This window comes from Lindgomyces ingoldianus (genome assembly GCF_010093535.1).
Source record: "Lindgomyces ingoldianus strain ATCC 200398 unplaced genomic scaffold BDR25scaffold_77, whole genome shotgun sequence".
Classification (NCBI taxonomy): domain Eukaryota; kingdom Fungi; phylum Ascomycota; class Dothideomycetes; order Pleosporales; family Lindgomycetaceae; genus Lindgomyces; species Lindgomyces ingoldianus.
In genome coordinates, this window is record NW_022985238.1 from 27,073 (window position 1) to 47,169 (window position 20,097).

The 20,097-nt window shown below is 47.3% G+C and overlaps 4 protein-coding genes across 4 annotated transcripts; 2 read left to right on the forward strand and 2 right to left on the reverse strand.

The window, feature by feature from the left end:
• Positions 1 to 853: 853 nt before the first annotated feature.
• Positions 854 to 1,794, forward strand: BDR25DRAFT_363716 (uncharacterized protein; the record flags this gene model as incomplete). The annotated part of the gene is made up of 6 exons (XM_033696782.1): positions 854 to 988; positions 1,042 to 1,115; positions 1,199 to 1,284; positions 1,363 to 1,479; positions 1,526 to 1,585; positions 1,703 to 1,794. 6 exons carry the CDS (start codon positions 854 to 856, stop codon positions 1,792 to 1,794), a joined length of 564 nt encoding a protein of 187 aa, XP_033539501.1.
• A 4,354-nt stretch (positions 1,795 to 6,148) lies between these two features.
• BDR25DRAFT_330111 (uncharacterized protein) lies at positions 6,149 to 7,260 on the reverse strand (the record flags this gene model as incomplete). Its single annotated transcript, XM_033692502.1, has 2 exons — positions 6,149 to 6,703; positions 6,787 to 7,260. The coding sequence occupies 2 exons, from the start codon at positions 7,258 to 7,260 to the stop codon at positions 6,149 to 6,151; spliced, it is 1,029 nt and encodes a 342-aa protein (XP_033539502.1).
• Positions 7,261 to 8,144: 884 nt separating this feature from the next.
• Positions 8,145 to 14,522, reverse strand: BDR25DRAFT_299124 (uncharacterized protein). The gene is made up of 2 exons (XM_033689119.1): positions 14,385 to 14,522; positions 8,145 to 14,108 (listed from the first exon to the last, which is right to left on the reverse strand). The coding sequence occupies exon 2, from the start codon at positions 14,064 to 14,066 to the stop codon at positions 8,556 to 8,558; it is 5,511 nt and encodes a 1,836-aa protein (XP_033539503.1). The 5' UTR covers positions 14,067 to 14,108; positions 14,385 to 14,522; the 3' UTR covers positions 8,145 to 8,555.
• Positions 14,523 to 14,690: 168 nt separating this feature from the next.
• On the forward strand, positions 14,691 to 19,272 carry BDR25DRAFT_274204 (phospholipid-translocating P-type ATPase). Its single transcript, XM_033687390.1, has 3 exons — positions 14,691 to 16,904; positions 16,954 to 17,898; positions 17,948 to 19,272. Exons 1-3 carry the CDS (start codon positions 14,951 to 14,953, stop codon positions 18,997 to 18,999), a joined length of 3,951 nt encoding a protein of 1,316 aa, XP_033539504.1. The 5' UTR covers positions 14,691 to 14,950; the 3' UTR covers positions 19,000 to 19,272.
• Positions 19,273 to 20,097: the final 825 nt, after the last annotated feature.

A 20,097-nucleotide genomic window follows, 5' to 3' on the forward strand; every position in this document is an offset into this window, starting at 1 on the left:
AACCATAATTTAAATATGTTTTACACAACGCATGCTAGAGCAAACTGCATGCAAATTAGCATAAAGGTGCACTTACATTAGGTATACATTTTTTTTAAAAAAGAATATAAGAAACACATAAGCTGACAGAGAAACAGCGTTACCGGGGTTTATCCGAAGAAATTCTGACTAACTAGCGCGTCCAAAAGAGGAGATTCTGCTAAACTTTTCGTTCTGCAAACCCGAATATAATAAGCAGAGCAAGCTCTGCTAATAAAGTGTAAAAAAATTTAACTATTTACATAGAATTTAATACCCTAGCCCCCTCTCTCTAACGCATTTTTACTTGTAGCACATAATAGAGTTTTTACCTATTGTTACTTAAAAACGCCCCCTTAAACACCCTTCTAACGCTTGCCTATAGATGTCTAATTAGGTCCTATATTACTAGAAAAAATTAACTTTCTAAGACGTATTACAGACTGTAAGAGGACCTTTCTTAGTTGTATGTTACAATTAATAATCCTCTTACGTTTGTACAGCTCACGTGACCGTAACTATTCACTTTTCTGAGTCGTAGTACGTACGGTTGGAAGCGCTGGCCGAAGCGGCCTGGCAAATCACGAGCGATTATTACCACGCAAGCCAAGACTTGCTATCTGGAGGATCCAGCGTCTTCGAATTATTGGTGAGCTTTATTCTCCAGGCGTGGGACGGCTGCGAGGCTGCGCTCAAAGACTCCGGATCTTCATTGGAAACGCCGCAGATTTGTGTTGTCTATCAGACAGCGGTTGGCACAGATGGCAGCAGATGCAGACAATTCCGGCGCTCGGCAAACACATAATGCTATGATATGGGGTTGGCTAGCTTCCTCATGTCCACGACCATGAGCCGCGATGTTTATACCACTAATCATATAGTAGGCATGCACAATGACTATGCATTCCTGGGGCTAGCGTCAGGCGCTGATTTACCTGGGCCCTCTACAAGATACTCAGATGGATTACGTGTACTGCTCTACGATAAATTAGGACATAGGTAATACTTCAATCAGCGGGGCAGTTGCGGCTAGAAGCCAGGAGCAGCAAGCGCAGCATAGTCAATATTGACGACATAGAGGTCAAACTACGTACAATGTATCGGTGAATAGTACACTCCTCTTTAAAACTAGTCCCATTAGTATTTAACAGTACAGACCCTAACAGCTCCTATCCTTTAGTGGCTCGAAGCTAGACCTTCTTTTAACCCTTCCAGGCCAAGATTTTCTTTTCTGTCTTGGGAGTAGAAGCGTCGCCATAAGATTGCGTGATCTTTCTCCCCATGTAAGAGCCTAACCTTATAGCATACTCTATTGGCAGAGAAGCAGACCCGTTGGGTTCTCAGATACTCCCAAAAATTCGGACTCCGAGGCCAAAATATTATATCACCCAGAAGTCGCTGACAGTGACTGCTTGACTCTATCGTTCCCTGTCAATTCTGGCCAAACTCCCAACATCTCAAGTTTCTTTCCTCCATTGTAGTCTAGATCTATACGACCGATTCAAAGTGCGTTTGATGTATATTAGTATGGATATTGGAAGGCCGTGCGTTCTCCCGAACCCGAGAGGTACGGAGAGGTATATAAGTAACAGATTCAAACATCTACACTAACCATATTCGCGTCCCTCAAAAAGCTATAGTATAATTTCTACTCAAAGTCCTTTTTTACGCTGTCTCCACCAAGCCTTCTCGCGTATAGTCACCTTTGACGTACACGCAACGCTCTCAACCGTACGAATTACGTTTCATACTTTTCGTGTCAGTACTGTCACGTGAGCCGTAGCAAACGTAGTATAGTCCTTGTACGTTTTGTTTTGTCTTATAAGTTATAGCTGCGGACTGTACTGCGTCTTAAAAGCTTAACTTTTAGGTAGGGATTACCTATTAGCTTAGACATTAATAGGTAGGGACCTGTGGCACTGTTAGACAAGTTTTTTAATAAGCTAGTTGTTAATTAAGGGGTAAGATTGCTTAATAACCTAGGTGCAGCATTTTCTACTTAAATTAACACTACTAAATCTTTTTATATCTTAATATTATGTTAACTATGCGCAATTTCCTTAGTTAACAAGCCTCTACGCAGAGCACTAGCTAGTTGCAGAGCTTTTAGAGCTTTTAGTTAACCTAGAGTAGTAATGTAATCTATTACACTTGTTCCTGTTACCTAAAGAAGTTATAATTATTATTATTAAAGTCTTTATCTTATAATAGCTCTCTAGCTCTTATATATAATTTTTATATAAAAGAACACTCTAGAGATTTTTTCCTTAATCTAGGAGTTATGTTTCTAATAAAGTAGGATAATATATAGCTTACTAGCAAAAAGCTAAAGGCAGAGGAGCTAGGTTACTATGTAAAACACTCTTTTTAGCTCTAAGGTAACAGAAAGGCGTTAGTAGTGTAGAACTATAAAGCTAACTTGCTATACACTAAAGAAGGCTTAAGAGTAAAGCTCTAGCTTTACTAACTCTGCTATTATAAAGGCAATTATGCTACTACTAAAATAGTTAACAGCTATAGCTATATTAGCTACTATCTTAAAAAAAAGCATAGAATTAATATTAGTAGTAATAGAGGTTTTTTACTTAATTTTTCTTATGCTTTACCTAATTCTTAGGCAGCAACAGCTGCTATAGTAGCAGGCTTAGCCTAAGTTGCTTCCTATAATCTTTAGCAAAAGGGGTTATTGCAGAGGTTGTTAGTAGACTAGGTTATACTTTATAATATATTATTTATAACAGCATTTTTAGCTAAACTTTAAGGCTTTCTTACTTAGAACTAACTAGATCTTCTTGCTGCTATCTTAAGCTTAGATGTAATAATATTATTATATATAAAGTAAAGGTTAACGCGCTAGAAGGAGAAGATTTAAATAATATTAAGATTAGCTAAGTTAAAGGTAGTGTTAAGTGTTAATATATAGACTTTACTAAACTACTTTTTCTTTCTTAGAGTAGTAGCTTACTTTTTTAGTAAGTTTAGCAAAACTTTAGAGGGGCTATTTTAGCGTCTTAGCTTAGAAAACTAATAATAAATAATAACTAACTTTTACTTTATAGATGTTAATTATTAATAATAAGACTTACTTATTAGCTTCTATAACCTTTATAGTAACTATATAAAGGCTAACTAAGCGCAGGCTATCTTTAAAATTATCTAGAATTATAAAATTGTGTTAAAATTTAGTTATTTTATTACTAATAACACATTTAATAATAACAACTTTACTATTAACGCTTTAGCTAAATATCTTAGAGTTAACCTTAATAAAGAGCACTGTATACACTGTACAGGCTATATAATCTAATTAGTGCTAAAGGCAGTTATCTATAGTAAAGGATTATTGTAATTTAAAGCTGCTCTTATAAACGCAGCTCTCTAGGATTAGTTTAAGCTCTATTGTAAACATAGAGTTATTAGTAAGCTATATAACTTTGTTAATACTATTCTCTTATTACATAAACACTAGGAGGCCTTTATAGCTGTATAATTATCTCTAAGGGAAGAAAATAAGCTCTAGAGCTTTAGTACACTTAATTTAATACAGGACAGCAGCGTCTGCTAGCATTCTGTATATCTAATGCTTGTATAGTGCCTAGAGCTTAAGGATCTAATTACTAAGTTTATCTAGAAGTAGCGTGGCACAGATAACAACACTAAGGACTCTAACATACTTAGCAACGCAGCTCTTTAAGAGATTATTAGTAAAAAAGACTAGAAAAAGGTTAAACACTTTACTAAGTTTCTTAAAGTTTTTTATTAAATAATAAAATAGCTAGAGGGCAACAGTAAGCACAGTTCTTTATAAATGTCTATTATTAATATGCAAGTGCTGTATAATAAGCTGTTGTAGATAAAAAAAAAACTTTTCTTTAAGCTTAATAATAGTTACTTTAAAAACAGTGTCTCCTTTAGACTTAAAAAAATTAACATATATTTCTAAAAAATAGTTATTAATTTTTTTATTTTTTACTTAGTAATTACTACTATACTTAACTTACAACTTTGTATACTCTAGTTTAAGAACTACTAGCGTTATTACTAATCCTAGTACTAGAAGGCAGAGACCTTAATAAAAGTTATTTTCTAGCGTTACATTAATGCTAAAGAAGATAAGGAAGTTAATATAAATTCCTCTTAGTAAAAGCTTCTAGTAACAAGCTCTTATAACTCTTATTACTAAAAGGCTTTTATAGTTAACACTTCTCTCTTTACTAAGGCCTAAAGTTATAAGAAAGCTTAGAAAATAATAGAGTTACAGTAATACTTTAACACTTATATAAAAGACCTTTAAAATACTAAGGTAAGAGACAGCTATTCTTTGTAAGCTAGCCCTCTTACTTAGTGGCTTAAAGTAGGTTAAAAACAGTATCCTACACTATTTAAAATCGCCCTTAACTTCCTTGCTATACCCTCCACTAGCTGCGACTGCGAGAGAGCCTTTAGTAGAGGCTAGTGTACAGTTATAATTAATAGAGGTTCTCTCTCTAGGGCTACTATTAAGGCGCTTTAATTGCAGAAGAATTAGCTATGTTATTAAGTTATAAAAAGTAACTTAATTAAGCTTATAAACTTTATCTAGAAGTAGCTAGTTACTATACTATAAAATGTTAACAGCAGCAAGTAAGATAAAATGTTAAAAAGTATAAGGATTTTAGTGCGTTTTAGTTTAGCAGCAAAACAGACAGCTAAGTCGCCTAGGCTGTACAAACGTAGCAGGAAAGTGAGACGTTGACGTCCGTCGATTACTACGTTTCGTTTCGTTTCGTTCGGTTGAGAGCGTTGCGTACACGCATAAACGGGCCAACGGAGTTCTTCAACACAACTTCCTTACTTCGATAGAAAAGCAATCGTGGAAGAGAACATCGTACCTAAAAAGGGAGACATGATTGCTTCGTGCTTTTTGCCAGGTCGGAGTATTACTTGGAATGTTCTATGTGTCTGGTCCCAGAGTCGTATTTTACCAGTTAGCTATATTTTCAGCAGTCTCATGGCTTTTAGCTGAAGCCGCCTGGAGCGCGATACCATAGTATCTAGATTGTGCGTGGAGGTCGGCGCCCTTATCAAGCAGCAGCTTCATCATTTTATACGGCCCATATCTTGCCGCAAAATGCAGCGGAGTTTGACCGTTACTGTCTCTCTCATTGGCTGATAGTATTACCTCTCCCCCTATCTTAGCCAGCAGCTCCTCTGATATCCTAGGCAATCCAAATTGTGCTCCCATGTGCAGGCCTGTTATTCCTTTTGGATAAACTTGGCTGTATCCTGGAAACCTAAAATCTAGAGCTAACATTACCTACACAGCACACGAAACCGAGCGGCCATGGGGAAGAAAGGAATATGCTAATTCACAAACCTCCTATTGAACAGTTAATGCGTCTTCCACAGTAAAGAGCAGCATAGTCTAAGAACGGGTTCTGGTCTAACCTGCTCTGAAAATCTTCGTCCCTAGAACAACTACCGCTTCTAAATATATTGAAGGATAGCTAAGTGAGGCACGTCAATGCAATTTCCATCTGTGCGCTATGATTCCACTCTTTTCTAATCCTCTCGAAATACTCCTGGGTAGTGTAGTGTACTAGACGGATGATATTACTCCCCTCGTTCACAGTGACAAGGCCAGCACAGACTAAGACAAGATCTTCGACATCCGGGGTTCTCTAGGTCTAGCTCATCCTCATCTAGTTCCACCACTAACGCGTGACATATCTCCCCTATTGTAAGTGGACTCTCTGTATACATAATCCAGGAGAGAACGTTCTTCGCCAGCCTGCTCTTCCCCGGAAATTGGCCCTCACTTCTCTTAATCGCTTCATCATATGCCTGGCTAAGTGCCACAGAGCCTTCCGGGAGCTTATCAAGCGCTGCTCGGACTTTCTTTTTCGTGTTGTCGAGAAGGGAGCCAAAATGGAGACGAGCAAGAAGGAACCTAGGAGAGTAGTAAGCTTGAGTATTGTCTAAACTGCCACACTGTACTAACATCCCATCTACTGCTTCTACCAGTTTCTCTTGCCCCTACTACCTGTAGTGCAGTGTCACGTTGAATGAAGTTGGGTAATTGGCTTATCTTGGCCTTTATGAACTGTTTTACATCCGCCTCACTTGTTCGAACCTCAAGCTTTAGTGCTGATTAGATCTCGCTCACTATAGCTAAAATAAACGGAGAGGTAACCATGAGTTGTAGATCTGTTTGAGTTTGCAAATCATGAAGCTTGTTGAGAAGCTGGCTGCGCGTGCCTTCTTTGTTCGAACATTCATCCCAGGCATCGACAACAAGATACACAATCAAGCAACTAGTAAGTACTGAGTGTAAAGCATTGGAAACTTCTTCAAGCAATGATTTTGTCCTATATCTGATGTGATAATTGTAGAAGCATACTACGGGTTCCGCTGCTGATGGCCGACCCTGAACTAGCTGTTTCAGAATGGCGGCAAGTAGATTAGTAGTTGTCTGATCTGCTTGCGCTTTGTAGTTGCAATATAAATATGCCACTCCAGTATCGTTGCAATGGACAGATCCCAACAAGTGATCAATCGTGATTGCAGCCATCATAGTCTTGCCAGCACAGGGGATACCGGGACAGAAAAGGGTCTTCTGCGATCCTTGAATCCACTCAAAGTACTCTACAGGGTTAAGGAACCATAGACCAGCTCCCTCTTGTCTCCGGGCAATAAAATCCGATTGCTAGGCTGGAAAGTTCGTTAGAGAGATCCATTCCGAATTTGATTATGCTGGTCGTGGCTCTGCTGTTGCTGAATTGTGTCGACGCCTTTTCCGATCGCTTGAGAAAGTTTTCTATAAGGGCGTGAGTTCTTGATCAAACATAAGACTAACAAATGGCCCATTTCTAAAGCGACCTGCACAATCATCGTCAAGCGTGCTATCCGTGTCATCAACTCCATGATTTCACCTTTAATAAATTTCCCAAGAAGAAGCTGACGTATATTCTTTATTCCTCCTTGCCTTGTTATTTTTCCCTGCAACTGTTCCAATGCAAGCTTATACTGGTCAAGCGGGCCATCCTTCCTACCAAGTTCTTGGGCCCATTTATACCAAGGCTCGTTGGAAGTTCCCCCAAGTCGGTTTTTTAACATAGTAAGAAGATAGCGGAGATTTGATGCTTCAATAGCACATTGTGCGCGGTCTTTCGGGGCAATCTTTGACTTCGTCGAGGTCTCGATTACCTTGCTCGAAAGCTGTAGAATACCAATGGTGCTGGCGGTTATGCTGAGCGGATCCATCATAGCACAGTGAGGCGCAACGAAAGTGGAAGGCAGGCAACAGATGAACGAGAGACCGGGGTGGGGGCAGTAAGTTGCAGCATCTTTTGAACTCTTCATCCTGCACTTGGACGGAAGCCAGTTTTCGCTTGCGAGGGTGGAGTATAGGTTGAGGGACGACACAGAACAGCATATCATAGATACCATCTATCAATAGCTCGAGCTATAGTGAAAAGCCCACAAATATTTTGCTTCGTTTGCTGTTTATCTTACTGGAGAGGTTAAGATCAAAACACTCAACATAAGAGGTCATACATACCCTTCGCGGAACTTACACCGTATCTACATGCCCAGAGATATTGAAATATCATTCAGTTCCAGCCAGGCCCCACTGCACATGGATCGACACCATGAATATTTTTAGATTCGAGACTCCGGAATATATATATGACCCTATTGGCCTGGCTATTTTAAACAAATTTTTGCTCAGAACAGTACTATAACCCACTTGCCGTAAGATTCTAGAGACTGTGGCTTAAAGATGTGAAGTGTGAAGGGCAAACTGAAGTTGAGGGGTGACGGGTTTATTTCCTCGTACCCTGATTCCAAAGATTCAGACATAGACTCGGACAGACACTCAACGTCTAGCGATATTTATGGACTTTGGCGCGCTCCACCCCTCTAAAGTGGGTGGCTGGCATTTTTTGCCTGCTGAGTATCTAAATTCTAAGTGAAAGTTGTGTGGGGGAGGTGGGAGTTGGGTTCAGAAGGCGGTTGTACTGAAGAAGTGTTGATGATGATCACCACCTAGCCTTACAACATATCTAGCGCTCCCATGGAAAATCATGAGAGTTAGTTTGATCCACCAGCTGTCTTGATAGAATTAACAAGAACATAAAGATGATGCCATATTCAACCCCAAATAACCGCCTATCATGCTCCTTCCAAGCTTCGACGTCAGGTTATCTTAACAGAGTCGAATGAATTAAGATAAGGAAGAAAGGAAGTATAAATATTAAAACCATACTACAAGCAGTAACAGCATCAAATGAAACTCACATTTTTTCTACGAGGGAGATGCCCCAACGCTCGTCTGCACAATACCCCTCATCCTCGTACAACGAAGGATAGCAAAAGGGACGTGAAGTACGGCCCTGTAAACCAAATCACAATACCAACCAAGTCCTTCGTAAAACGCCGACCGAAAATCCGACTCAAAAACCCGTCCTGTAAACGCCATCTGAATTCCGTTACCACTACCCTAGCTCAAACTTCACCACCACGCCTACCCTACTATCACAAGCACGCTATCATCACTACGGCTTCGCCATTACATCAACATACCTTCCCCCCCTCTTCCCCTTCTTCGCACCCCCCTTCCTTGCCGCCGGCGCCCCAATCAAATCCTCAATGCTCGACGCATTACTCATGCCCGTACTTGGTCTCGAAGGCGGACCACTCGATCCCAAAGTCGGCGGCATGAGTGTCGGCAACTTAGACCCTTCACTATCACTCGGAATACCGGGTGTCGAGGCCCTAGACCCAGGCCCACTCATTGGTGGCGGCATACTCGAACTCCTTTGCGGGTTACTCGTTGGTGGACGTGACGTCGGGGCGGAGAGTGCGTGTGGTAGGCTCGAGCCTAAAGGTGGACCCATACCACCTAACGCGTGGTTCGCGGATACGCTATTACCGCTAACACTGCGACTCGGAGGACCGCTTTTCGGGGGTGGCAGCGTTGCGATGGGTTTACTAGCTTCCTGTGCACCTGCTTTCTTGTTGACCCATTTCTTGAGTTCGGGGTCGTAGTAGAAGTTATTCTCCTCTCCCAGTTTCGCTTTGATGGGGCCAGGAGCCGCGTTGGGATCTTTCTTGAACCATCCGCCAAACCAACCAGACGATTTCCTAGTGTCTTTGTCACGGGCTGCATCTGCTTCGGCGGCTTTCCGGAAGGCTTCGTCGGCTTTACGATCCGCTTCGGATTTCTTGTTGCCCTTGAGGGCGGCGGCGCGCGTAGTGATGTCGTCATCGTCATCGTCATCCATGATCGATTTGTTCTTTTTGGGCTTCTCGACGGGTGATGCATCTCCGTCGTCAGGGCTGTACGGCTGGTAGGTCGGAGGTTCGTAGGAGCTTGTCGGCGGCTCATAGCTTATCGATGGAGGCTCGTATCCGTCAGATGTCTGGGCAGGCTCGGACGGTGGTGTATCATCGAAAGTAGATAGAGGCTGGTATCCCCCGAAGCTTGGCGAAGGTTCTTCTGTAGGAATCGATTGGTAAGGGCTGCCATACGTAGGAGTGGGTGCGTCGGCCTTAAGTGGGGAGTACGACTGTGTCTTTGGAGCTTGTGTCCTCGTGCTGGGCGGACTATAGGGAGGTTGAGATGGGGTGTAGGGACCGGAGAGTTGAGGGGAAGGCAAGTAGTTGCTTGATGGCTGTCGCATCGCAAGCCCCCCATCAGCGGATTCCATTGAAGTTCGACCGGGTGGCTCGTAGCGAGAGGTGCCCTGGTCTAGTGAGCCTCTGGGAGCATACGCATTTGATGGTGCATATCGCGAGTTAGAGGGGAGAGAAGCTGGCGCAACGCCACCTCCAAAGTACGTCCCGTATAGGTCACTACCCGATTGAGATGGGCTGATTGATGGAGTGTTTCCAGCGATCTTCGCAAACGGTCCCACTTCATTGCCTGCAGAATGGTTTGATGCCGTGTCATCGTCATCGCCAGTAATAAAACTATTGAACTTGGACAGCAGGGTGTTTGACACTTTGTCCATGCTAGGTTTAGAGATCCACGACGAAGAGCCGTCTTTGGGAGATTGAGATAGGCGTTTGCTAAGGTCATCCAAGCTCGCAATGAAGGCTCCATGGTAGTAAGGTGAAACCCGTGTTGTTGACTTCATCGCAACAGCAATGGCGTCGCAATACGTCTGAGCATCTGTCTTTTGTCCGTACTCAGCCAACAGGTAGGCGTGGGCAAGCTTGTAGTTTTGCAGGTGGGGGATGACGTGTGAGCCACTGGGTGCTGATAACGACAGCGCAAACTCGTAGACCTCAGTCAAGAGCACTGGTTCAAGATCGTTACCCAACTCCAGAGGATTCAAGCGATGATCAGTCCCAACGAGAACAATGTCTGATTGAGTGTCGTCAACGCCACCAACGTACGCAGCAGAGCGTGCAAAGAGGAAGCAAATGTGTGCCGCTTCAACCCTTCTATAGCCAGCGAGAAGCTTTCCGAGAGAAAGTAGGGCCTGCACATCACCCTCACTGCGGTTATTGAGAATCAGGGACAGTGTTTCGCGCCACTTCTCAAGCCCTTGGAGGGCATTCTGGGTCGATCCGGCGCCGTCGGTACTCAGCATCTGGAAACCAGCTCGAGCAGATGCAGGGACGAGTTCATCGACGCAATCCTCCCAGTTACCCGCAAAGATCTCATACAGAACCGCGAGAGCTTGATTATTTCCTCCCATTTTCTTAACTTCCTTTCGGACGAATTCTTGTACGACCTGTTTCCAGATGTCTTTATTGAGAGTTGAAGAGAGAAGCATCGCATGAGCCCATAGTCGTTGGTCGACGGCATGCCATACAGCCTTCTCGCGATCACCCTTTGTGAGCAACGTCCGCAGTTCTTGCACCACTTTGGGATCGATTGGATCAGCCTGAACAGGCACAGTGTTTGACCTTGAGACGCCGACAAGATCTGCCCCGGTCGATAAGGAGTTGGTAGAATCGTTTGAGTCTAGATCATCATAGGACAGCACTTTGCGAACGGCTGCCTCGACTGTGGCGTTACCCTCTAGATGCCCGTCATTGTCCACCAAAACCTGCATGATCTTCCAAAGCAGGGCCTTCTCTTCCAAGCGTTTTATGTCGTCTACATTCATGGACTGGTCGATGCCGGGGGCCTTCAACTGGCTTTCTAAGACCTCAATTTTCCGTCCCAGCCAAGCTGATGCATCCTTCTTTTTATTCTTCGACTTGAGTGGACCAGGGAACTTCGCAATATCTTCAGGCATAGGCAGGATATCTCTCATATTCTGGATTTTCACCTCTCCCGGGCTGCACTTCATCATCGGCATAGATGATCCGCCACCGTAACGCGGAATCTGCTTGGGCAAGCTGGTGACAACGGTGCCTCCCAATCCCCATGTGAAGATTGGATAGCCTTTCCATCGGGAAAGGGGGTCAGCTACGCGCTCGTCCGTAGGGGGGATGTATTCGAAATCGTGTGACACATGGCGTTTATGAGGAATGACATTTACAGTACTCTGAACAACATTTGGAATAGCGCTTGGAATGCCATAGTTGGAAGCAGGAGACATAATCCCATGTGAAGATGCAGGGCGCTCGACCGAAGAAAGGGCCCGCAGGGGACTTTTCATTGTCGCGCCAGGAGATTGTGATAGAGACCGCCGTGGTGGGGCTACATGTGTTGCTGAAGGTGGGGGACCTGGCTGGTACTGTGGAGTATAATTCGACCGCTTTCTGGGCGAACCAACAGTGGAAGAAAGACCGCTTGGGGGTGGAGTCTCTGATCGTGCAGGCACTGGTCGTCCTGAGATGTGTCTGGCATCTTGCTCCTGTTCCTGTTCTTCGATCTCGCTGACTTCTTCGAGCGGACGTCTCATGGGGATCCGTGGAACGCTATCAACGGAGTACATAACGTGATGGCCTTGATGAGTGGACTGGTCTGGCACTGTTTGAGGTGTGGCGGCCGGATCCTGTTGAGCGGTATGTTGAGCAAGGGGACTTGAAGTGCGAGGAGCATAAGGCTGAGGAGGTGGCTTTGGTAGTCCATTCATGGGTTCAGAGACAAAGCGATTGTGGGCAGGCCCTTGCGGAGGCGGCGCCGGAGAATACCTTGCACTTGCTGCTGGAGCCGCTGGCGGTGCGGGAGAATACCGGGCGTTGACCGTGGAGGCGGCTGGTGGAGGGGCTGGAGAATATCTGGATGGGGAAGGGGCGGGTGCAGTGCCTGGCTGAGGCACTGGAAGGCTGTTGGATCTTGCAGGCGCTGAAGGGAAATCCGGGAAGGCTGGCAGCCTTTCCGGCGGTTGAAACTGCGGGATAAGGTTGGTGGCATCAGGGAGCACCTCATTTCGCAGCGAAGACCACGAACTAGTCCGCTCTTTGGGCGGGAGTTGTGGAGGGGCGTGGTGTGACTGAGGAGACGGGTGGTGTTGTTGAGGAGTATAGCGGCCTGATGGTTTTGGTTTCGAGGCCACAGGTAGCTCAGCGAAGAAGTCGCTTGAAGCTGTCTTAGAAGGCGCTGCTGGTTTTGTTGAAGATGGCATCCCGCTCAGTGGCGACTTCATCGAATGGCTCGAGGACGGGGGAGACAAACTAGAAACAGACATGCTCGAAGGTGGTGGTGGACGCTGACCAGGGACACTAGTGTTCGAATACATACTGCTACTCCGTGGTGGTGGTGGTGGTGGGGTGGGCAGTACAGGAGGAGTTGTATGATGATGGACCGTTGGCCGCTTTCGATTCGACACAATATCCTCAGGGAGGTCAAAAGGAGAATGATAGCCACCTTTGGCCTTGTCCGCGAAGCTTTGAGCAGAGCTAGGTATTGCGGGTCTCTCCGCCTGCTGCTGATATGGAGATGGTTGGGTGTAGCCGCCATATCTTACATTGGGCGTGGTCATAGGTTTCTTTGCGTCCAGCTGAGAGAAATCAGTGAATTGTGGTCCCTGGGGCCCGAATGCATTGGGTGCTGGGGCTGGTGGCTGCGCGATTTGAGGAGCATATCTGCTAGTGGTACTTGAGCCTTCAGCTGGTTGCGTATGATGTTGAGCTGGCTGGGATGGCTCATCTTCCAGGAAACCCTCGTCATCCAATTCAAAGGGGGCAGCTACTCCGTCGTTGTCGGGCAAGAAATCATCATCCAATGCCAGATCCCACATATCTCCAGTAGGAGCAGGCTTCGCCCCTGAGTCTTGCATTACGTGCGCTCCAGGAGTCGCTTCCAAGAGCTGTCGGCTTTCGATCAGCTGCCCATCCCCGCTGCCGAACAAGTCGTGATTATCTCCATTCCCCCAATCTATTTCATGTCCAGTGGTCCCGCTAATGCTTGAGTTTCCGATGAGCTGATCTCCGACCGCAGTCCCAACGGCCTCCGCTGGAGGAGTTGGAAGTGGAAGTGGTGCCTCCTGCAGCTTCCCACCGAGGTCAAAGACCTCATCTGAAGCTCCCCAATCGTCGGTCGCCGGCTCATGGTCCGCAACGACCGAAGATTGTGCGCTCTCGGTCACGGCCTCCTCCAAGAGAGTTATTTTCCTCTGAGCCTCATAGTTCTCTGCGGGGGCATGCTCTTCGGGAAGCTTGCTATCCTCAAGAGCGCTCTCTTCATGCAAATCTAGTTGGGCCCAGTCAATCGCGCTGCCCAGGCTTCCATTCATGCCATGCGTAATCTGTTCTCCCAGGTCGAGGCCCTGCTCTGCGCCAATAGGAGCTTCATAGACTACCCCATTTCCGTGCCCATTTACTTGTTCCGGCGGTGGTGGAAGAGTCTTTGAGGCATGTTCGCCACCATAGCGATCGAGGAAGTTGTCTTCAGACGTGGGTTCCTTATCGGGGAAGATGTTCTGGGTACGCGGAGATAAGGCGGACGCAGTGGAGAGATCGTCATCCTGCGCACCACGCGATTCCGTCGTTATCTGCACGTGCATGGTCTCCTCTTGTGATGATTCCGAGTGTTTTGCGATGGGTGCAACCGGGCGGACGTCTTCCGAGTCGGGTCGTAGGGCCGGATTCCAAGAGGCGGACGCGAATGTGGAGGTGTTGCCGAACGCGTAGGAGAAATTGGGGGCATCGTCGTGTTCCATTATGGCAATTATTGTGTATAGTAAAAAGGGTATATGAAAAGGCTAGAGAAGGCGAGTCAGCGTGGGAATCGTCCACGGTCCGATTCAAAGGGAGGGCCTCGGCGATGATGATGCCGGAGCGTTGAGTGGGAGCATCATCTGCAGATGCGCCGTGGACAAAAAGGGAGAAGGGAGGTTGGAAGGAGCTGGACAGGGTGAAATAGAAAGTGCGAGCCAGCGGCGTAATAACGGCGGGGGATGATCGCAGATTTTTGGGGTTGGTGCTTGAAGATAGGAGACGTAAGGCCATCCCTTTCGACGTCACGGGGGTTCACGTACCTATACAGGAGAAGCAGAAGAGACAATAAACAGTGAAAGCAGGCGCAGAACTCCAGCCAACATGAGAGGGCGCGTCGCAGTGAAGGAGCCACGCAATGGATCAGGAAAAGGACACGATGCGGCAGAGCAAGGTCTGGGTTGGTGGGTAAGATGAAGATGCCATGTGTTCCCGGGTCGATTGATTGAGAGCGAGAGCATCCCGGTCCTTGCGCGGGCCGCGTTTGAAGTCAGCCACAGTGGCGTCAAGGGGACGCAACTATAACGGCTGCGCTCTGCACTGCCGCCTGCACCTTTGTTTTTCATATACACGCCGGCATTCACTCCACTGCAATTCACGTTAGTCCTCAGGCCGTCGTTGCCAGCATCGCAGCCGCCACGAAGCTCCAAATCGCTGCGGAACGGTCCAGACGGAGCATCTGCCCGCTGCGCTGCTCCACGGAAAGAACACCTCTCAAACACGCCCTAGAGACCACGAATAGACTCTCTCGCTATACTCCCACATGACCTCGATATAGCGGCTGCTCTTCCACCGCAACTTCCGTCCCTCCCGATCCCCCACATGAGCCATGTCTGCCCCTCATCAATACCACCAGCCAAATGCCCCCGACGACGATTCTGATCTTGAACTTGACCTCGAAGAACTCGACCCTCTCGCCTCCTCCTCGAGGGCACCCCCCTCCCCCCCCCGCCGGCAATCAAAGGAGGACAGGAAGCCCTTCCATGAGCTTGGCGCGAGGATACCGCTCCGGAATCTGAGGGTGGGCAGACTCAGAGCCAGCCGGAGAACTGCTGCCAGCCAAGAGGTAGAAGAGGACGATCTGAGCGGGCTCATAGAGGACGAGGGCGCTACTAATAGAAGCTCTGGGGGCAGCTTCGGGCAGTCGGGGGATGACGATGTCCCCCTCCTACCCTCCAGCTACGGGCGGCGTCGCAGACATGAGCGGGCGTCCAGTGCCCTGTCGCGACTCGGATCAACTCTTCGACTCCCCAGCTTTTTGTCCTCGGGGTCCCGGCCGACGACCCCCAGAGATCAGCCCCGTGAGGTCGATCTGGAAGCCGAGGAAGAGCACGACCCGACTTCCCAGCGGACCATATCGGTCGGCCAACTTCAGATCTCGCGATTCCCCGCCAACGCCGTCTCAAATGCTAAATACACCCCTTGGAGTTTTCTGCCTCGGACTCTGTATAATGAGTTCTCTTTCTTCATTAACATGTATTTCTTGCTTGTTGCGCTATCGCAGATCATAAAACCCTTGCGCATCGGTTATCTTTCCACCTACATCGTACCACTGGCGTTCGTTATATCCGTTACCCTAGGAAAGGAGGCTCTTGATGACATCGCACGACGGCGCAGGGACGCCGAGGCGAATTCGGAGGGATACACGGTCTTGAAGTTTGAGGAAAATAGCGTGGGGAATGGAGTTGCTCCAGGCAAGAGCTCCGACACGAAGCGGAAGGCGAAGAGAGCGAAGAGGAAGAGTGGCCGCCTAACTGATATTGAGGACGAAGAAGAGCGACTATCGACTACAATAGGGCTAGCGACCGCAAGCTTCCACGAGATCATCAAGCCTTCCCGAAGTCTGAAGGTTGGAGATGTGGTCAAGCTTGGAAAAGACCAGAGAGTACCAGCCGATATGGTGATATTGAAGAGCTATTCCCAGGAGAGTACTCCTGTCGAAATTACAGCAGCAAGCGTGCCTGATCCATCGCCTACCTTGGTGGACGACGAGGCAAATGGCCTCTTAGGCTCTGTCGAAAACCCACCGAAAGGTGATAACAGCACCAAAGCATCTACACCCGCGGGGGCATCAGGGGAGGCTTTCATCCGAACCGATCAATTGGACGGCGAAACTGACTGGAAGTTGCGCCTGACGTCCCCTTTAACCCAGAATTTAGACGTGGGAGAGTTCACAAGATTACGTGTCGTTGCCGGTAAACCTGATAGGAAGGTCAACGAGTTCTTTGGCACAGTAGAGCTTGCCCCAAAGCGCCAGCGACAATACGACCCTCATGATCAACAAGACCGGCTTACCGAATCTCAGGCAGTCCATTCAGCCCCCCTCAACATCGACAACACAGTATGGGCGAACACAGTACTTGCATCAAGCTGTAACGTCCTAGCCGTCGTCGTATATACTGGGCCGCAAACTCGCCAAGCGCTCTCAACCTCACCCTCGAGATCGAAGACGGGTCTGCTAGAGTACGAGATTAACTCGTTGACAAAATTTCTGTGCATCTTCACACTCTCCTTGTCGTTCATTCTTGTAGCTCTAGCACGGTTCCGAGATATTGATGGCCGCCATTGGTACGTTTCGATGTTTCGATTCCTAATCCTCTTCTCAACCATCGTTCCGGTCGGTCTGCGGGTAAATCTGGATATGGGCAAATCAGTGTACGCATGGTTCATTGAGCACGACTCGAGCATACCTGGTACTGTTGTGCGAACCAGCACTATTCCAGAGGATTTGGGTCGTATTGAATATTTGTTAAGCGACAAGACTGGTACACTTACTCAGAATGGTATGTACACCTAAAAAAAATAGATGGAGCACATTGTTAATTGAAGCAGAGATGGAGATGAAGAAGATTCACGTCGGAACTGTCTCTTACGCCAACGAAGCCATGGACGAGGTTTCTTCATATGTTCGACAAAGCTTCAATCCTCACAGTGGGGAAGCACCAACCCTCAACACCCCATCTTCCATCTACACCGCCCCTCTCACTTCAGCGACCCGAACGCGGAGAGAGATTGGGTCTCGTGTCCGTGATGTCGTTCTAGCATTAGCCATCTGCCACAACGTCACCCCCACTGCCGAAGAAGAAAATGGAGAAATTGTCACGACATATCAAGCTTCATCGCCGGACGAGATCGCCATCGTTCGCTGGACCGAGCATGTTGGACTGAGGCTGTTGCAGCGAGACCGAGAATCAATGACCCTCCAGTCCTGTGACACCGGAAATATCGCCGTCCGTGTTCGCATTCTTAACGTCTTTCCATTTACATCAGAAGGCAAGCGAATGGGTATTGTCGTCAAGTTTTACCACGGCGTGGAATCCTCCGCAACCGACGAAGGTGGCGAAATCTGGTTCTACCAAAAAGGAGCGGATACTGTCATGACGTCCATCGTTGCAGCAAACGACTGGTTAGAGGAAGAAACAGCCAACATGGCACGAGAAGGTCTCCGAACCCTTGTTGTCGGTCGCAAGAAACTGTCTGCACAGACTTACGAGGAGTTCTCGACCAAACATGCTCAGGCTTCACTAGCATTGCATAACCGAGATAATGCTGTGGCGGACGTTGTCAAGGAATATCTCGAGCACGACTTGGAGCTTCTTGGTGTCACGGGTGTCGAAGATAAATTGCAGAAAGACGTCAAGCCTTCACTAGAGCTCCTCCGCAATGCCGGGATAAAAATTTGGATGCTGACGGGAGATAAGGTCGAAACTGCCCGTTGTGTTGCGGTCAGTTCTAAGCTTGTCGCTAGAGGACAGTACGTTCATACTATCGCAAAGAGTGGGTTTCTCTTCTCACCTCATTCATATCAATCACTAACATACACTAGTGAAACGAAAAGACCTCGCACACGACTCCCTCGACTTCCTCCGCGGCAAGACTGACGCCTGTCTTCTCATCGACGGCGAATCACTCGCTCTCATGCTGACGCACTACCGTGAACAATTCATCTCCATAGCTGTCCTCCTCCCTGCTGTTGTCGCCTGTCGTTGCTCCCCCACCCAGAAAGCCGACATTGCAAAACTCATCCGTGAACACACAAAAAAACGCGTATGCTGCATCGGCGACGGTGGCAACGATGTCTCCATGATTCAAGCCGCCGACGTCGGGGTCGGCATCGTCGGGAAAGAAGGCCGACAAGCATCTCTCGCAGCCGACTTCTCCATCGAGCAATTCTGCTACCTCGTCAAGTTACTAGTCTGGCACGGAAGGAACAGCTACAAGCGTAGTGCAAAGCTCTCCCAATTCGTCATCCATCGTGGTCTCATAATCAGCATCTGCCAAACCGTGTACAGCATCGCCTCGCGCTTTGAACCGAACGCTCTCTACATGGACTGGCTCCTCGTCGGCTACTCAACCGTCTACACAATGGCACCCGTCTTCTCCCTCGTCCTCGACCGTGACGTCGACGAATCAGTTGCAAACCTCTACCCCGAGCTCTACGCCGAACTCAAATCCGGCCGCTCCCTATCCTACAAGTCCTTCTTCATCTGGGTTCTCGTATCTGTGTACCAAGGCACCATCATCCAAGGCCTCTCACAACTCCTTGTCGGCGTGGGCACGGATGCCGAAGATCCAGTGTTCAAGCGCATGGTCTCCGTGTCTTTCACCGTGCTCGTTATGAACGAACTCATTATGGTAGCCATGGAAGTTACCACTTGGCATTGGATTATGATCGCTTCGATTGTGGGGACCGCGGGGATCTATTTCGGAAGCGTGCCGTTCTTGCAGAGGTATTTTATGCTGGAGTATTTGATGAGTCCGGGATTTTGGTGGAGGTTTGCGGTGGTGGCGGCGATTAGTCTCATCCCGCCGTATGCGGGCAAGATTTTGGGGAGAACATTAAGGCCGCCAAGTTATAGGAAAGTTAGGGGGATTTAGTCTTGTTGGATGAAAGGGGGAAGTGTGGACCAGAGAATGGATGGCGTTTGGGACGGCTTGTTTTGGTTGAGGCATAGCGTGTCATCGTTTTTGTACTCCCTACGTTTGAATCAAATCAGACTTCAGGTTCTTGGTCAGGTTTTCTATTTCTGGTCCAGTGACGTGGACAGAATGGTGTTGAATCGCAATGAAGAGCATCGTCACATTGCTACCATTCTCACTCAGCATCACCATCATCGACATTTATATCTAGAGTCCAGACGCTTTAAGAACATATCCCAAATCCAATAGACTACATCATTCATATGCCGCTATGATGTTGGAATCTAATTAATTTTAGCTCCTCGTTGTCCTAACAATTCTCCGAGAGCAGTCGTCACACAGGGCAGGGAATATATAGATGTTTATATGTCCTTGTAACAACTTCTCGTAGAATACGAGTTCAGAGAGGATAATCTCACGGTATAATATCCTGCAACGCTCAAAACCGCTTCGGGGAGACTAAGGACCATCTTCGAGTCTCTTTACCAACGCAATTTCAGGCCAAAATATTTCATTGCTCTGCTCTAGCGCACCACTCGAGAACATATTTCAGACTTAGGTCTTTCTGTTTGTGCTATCCTGTTGTCGGCTCACACTATGACATAAAGAATTAAAAGCCAAGTTGAAGTAGGGCAAAATACAAGAAGAACCCGGTTTGCCGTACAACAAATGTCAGGGAATCTGGGGCGCATTAGTATACTGAGCATGACTAAGCGAAGCAAGAACAGGCTAACTTTATCCGTGACTAGCGCTATCAACTTTATTGAGGAGTTATTATCTCAGCAAGCTCAGACGAGATGGGGAGAGAGCCTCGACAGGGGCAAGCCCCTGCTAGTAGCCTTAGTGGCGCAAGCCCCATCTCTCTAACCAATGAGGGTGTAAGAAAGGCTTTCTCTCCCCAGCCGTCTGAGGGACTTTTGTGATTTTTTAGGTGATATCGTGGTTCTAAACCTCCTCCACCATGCACCAGCTCAACTAAGAATTACTGTAGCTCTACCACTTTTCGTCCAAACCAGGTTGGATTTTAATAGGTAATAGAGACAGTCTCTAGCTATA

What these genes read in the sequence shown, in the direction of transcription:
- BDR25DRAFT_299124 (XM_033689119.1), bottom strand. Translation starts at nt 14,066, where the DNA reads ATGGAACACGACGATGCCCCCAATTTCTCCTACGCGTTCGGCAACACC.
- BDR25DRAFT_274204 (XM_033687390.1), top strand. Translation starts at nt 14,951, where the DNA reads ATGTCTGCCCCTCATCAATACCACCAGCCAAATGCCCCCGACGACGAT. An exon ending in TGGTACACTTACTCAGAATG is followed by an intron (nt 16,905 to 16,953) that starts GTATGTACACCT and finishes TAATTGAAGCAG; the next exon opens with AGATGGAGATGAAGAAGATT. An exon ending in CGTTCATACTATCGCAAAGA is followed by an intron (nt 17,899 to 17,947) that starts GTGGGTTTCTCT and finishes AACATACACTAG; the next exon opens with TGAAACGAAAAGACCTCGCA.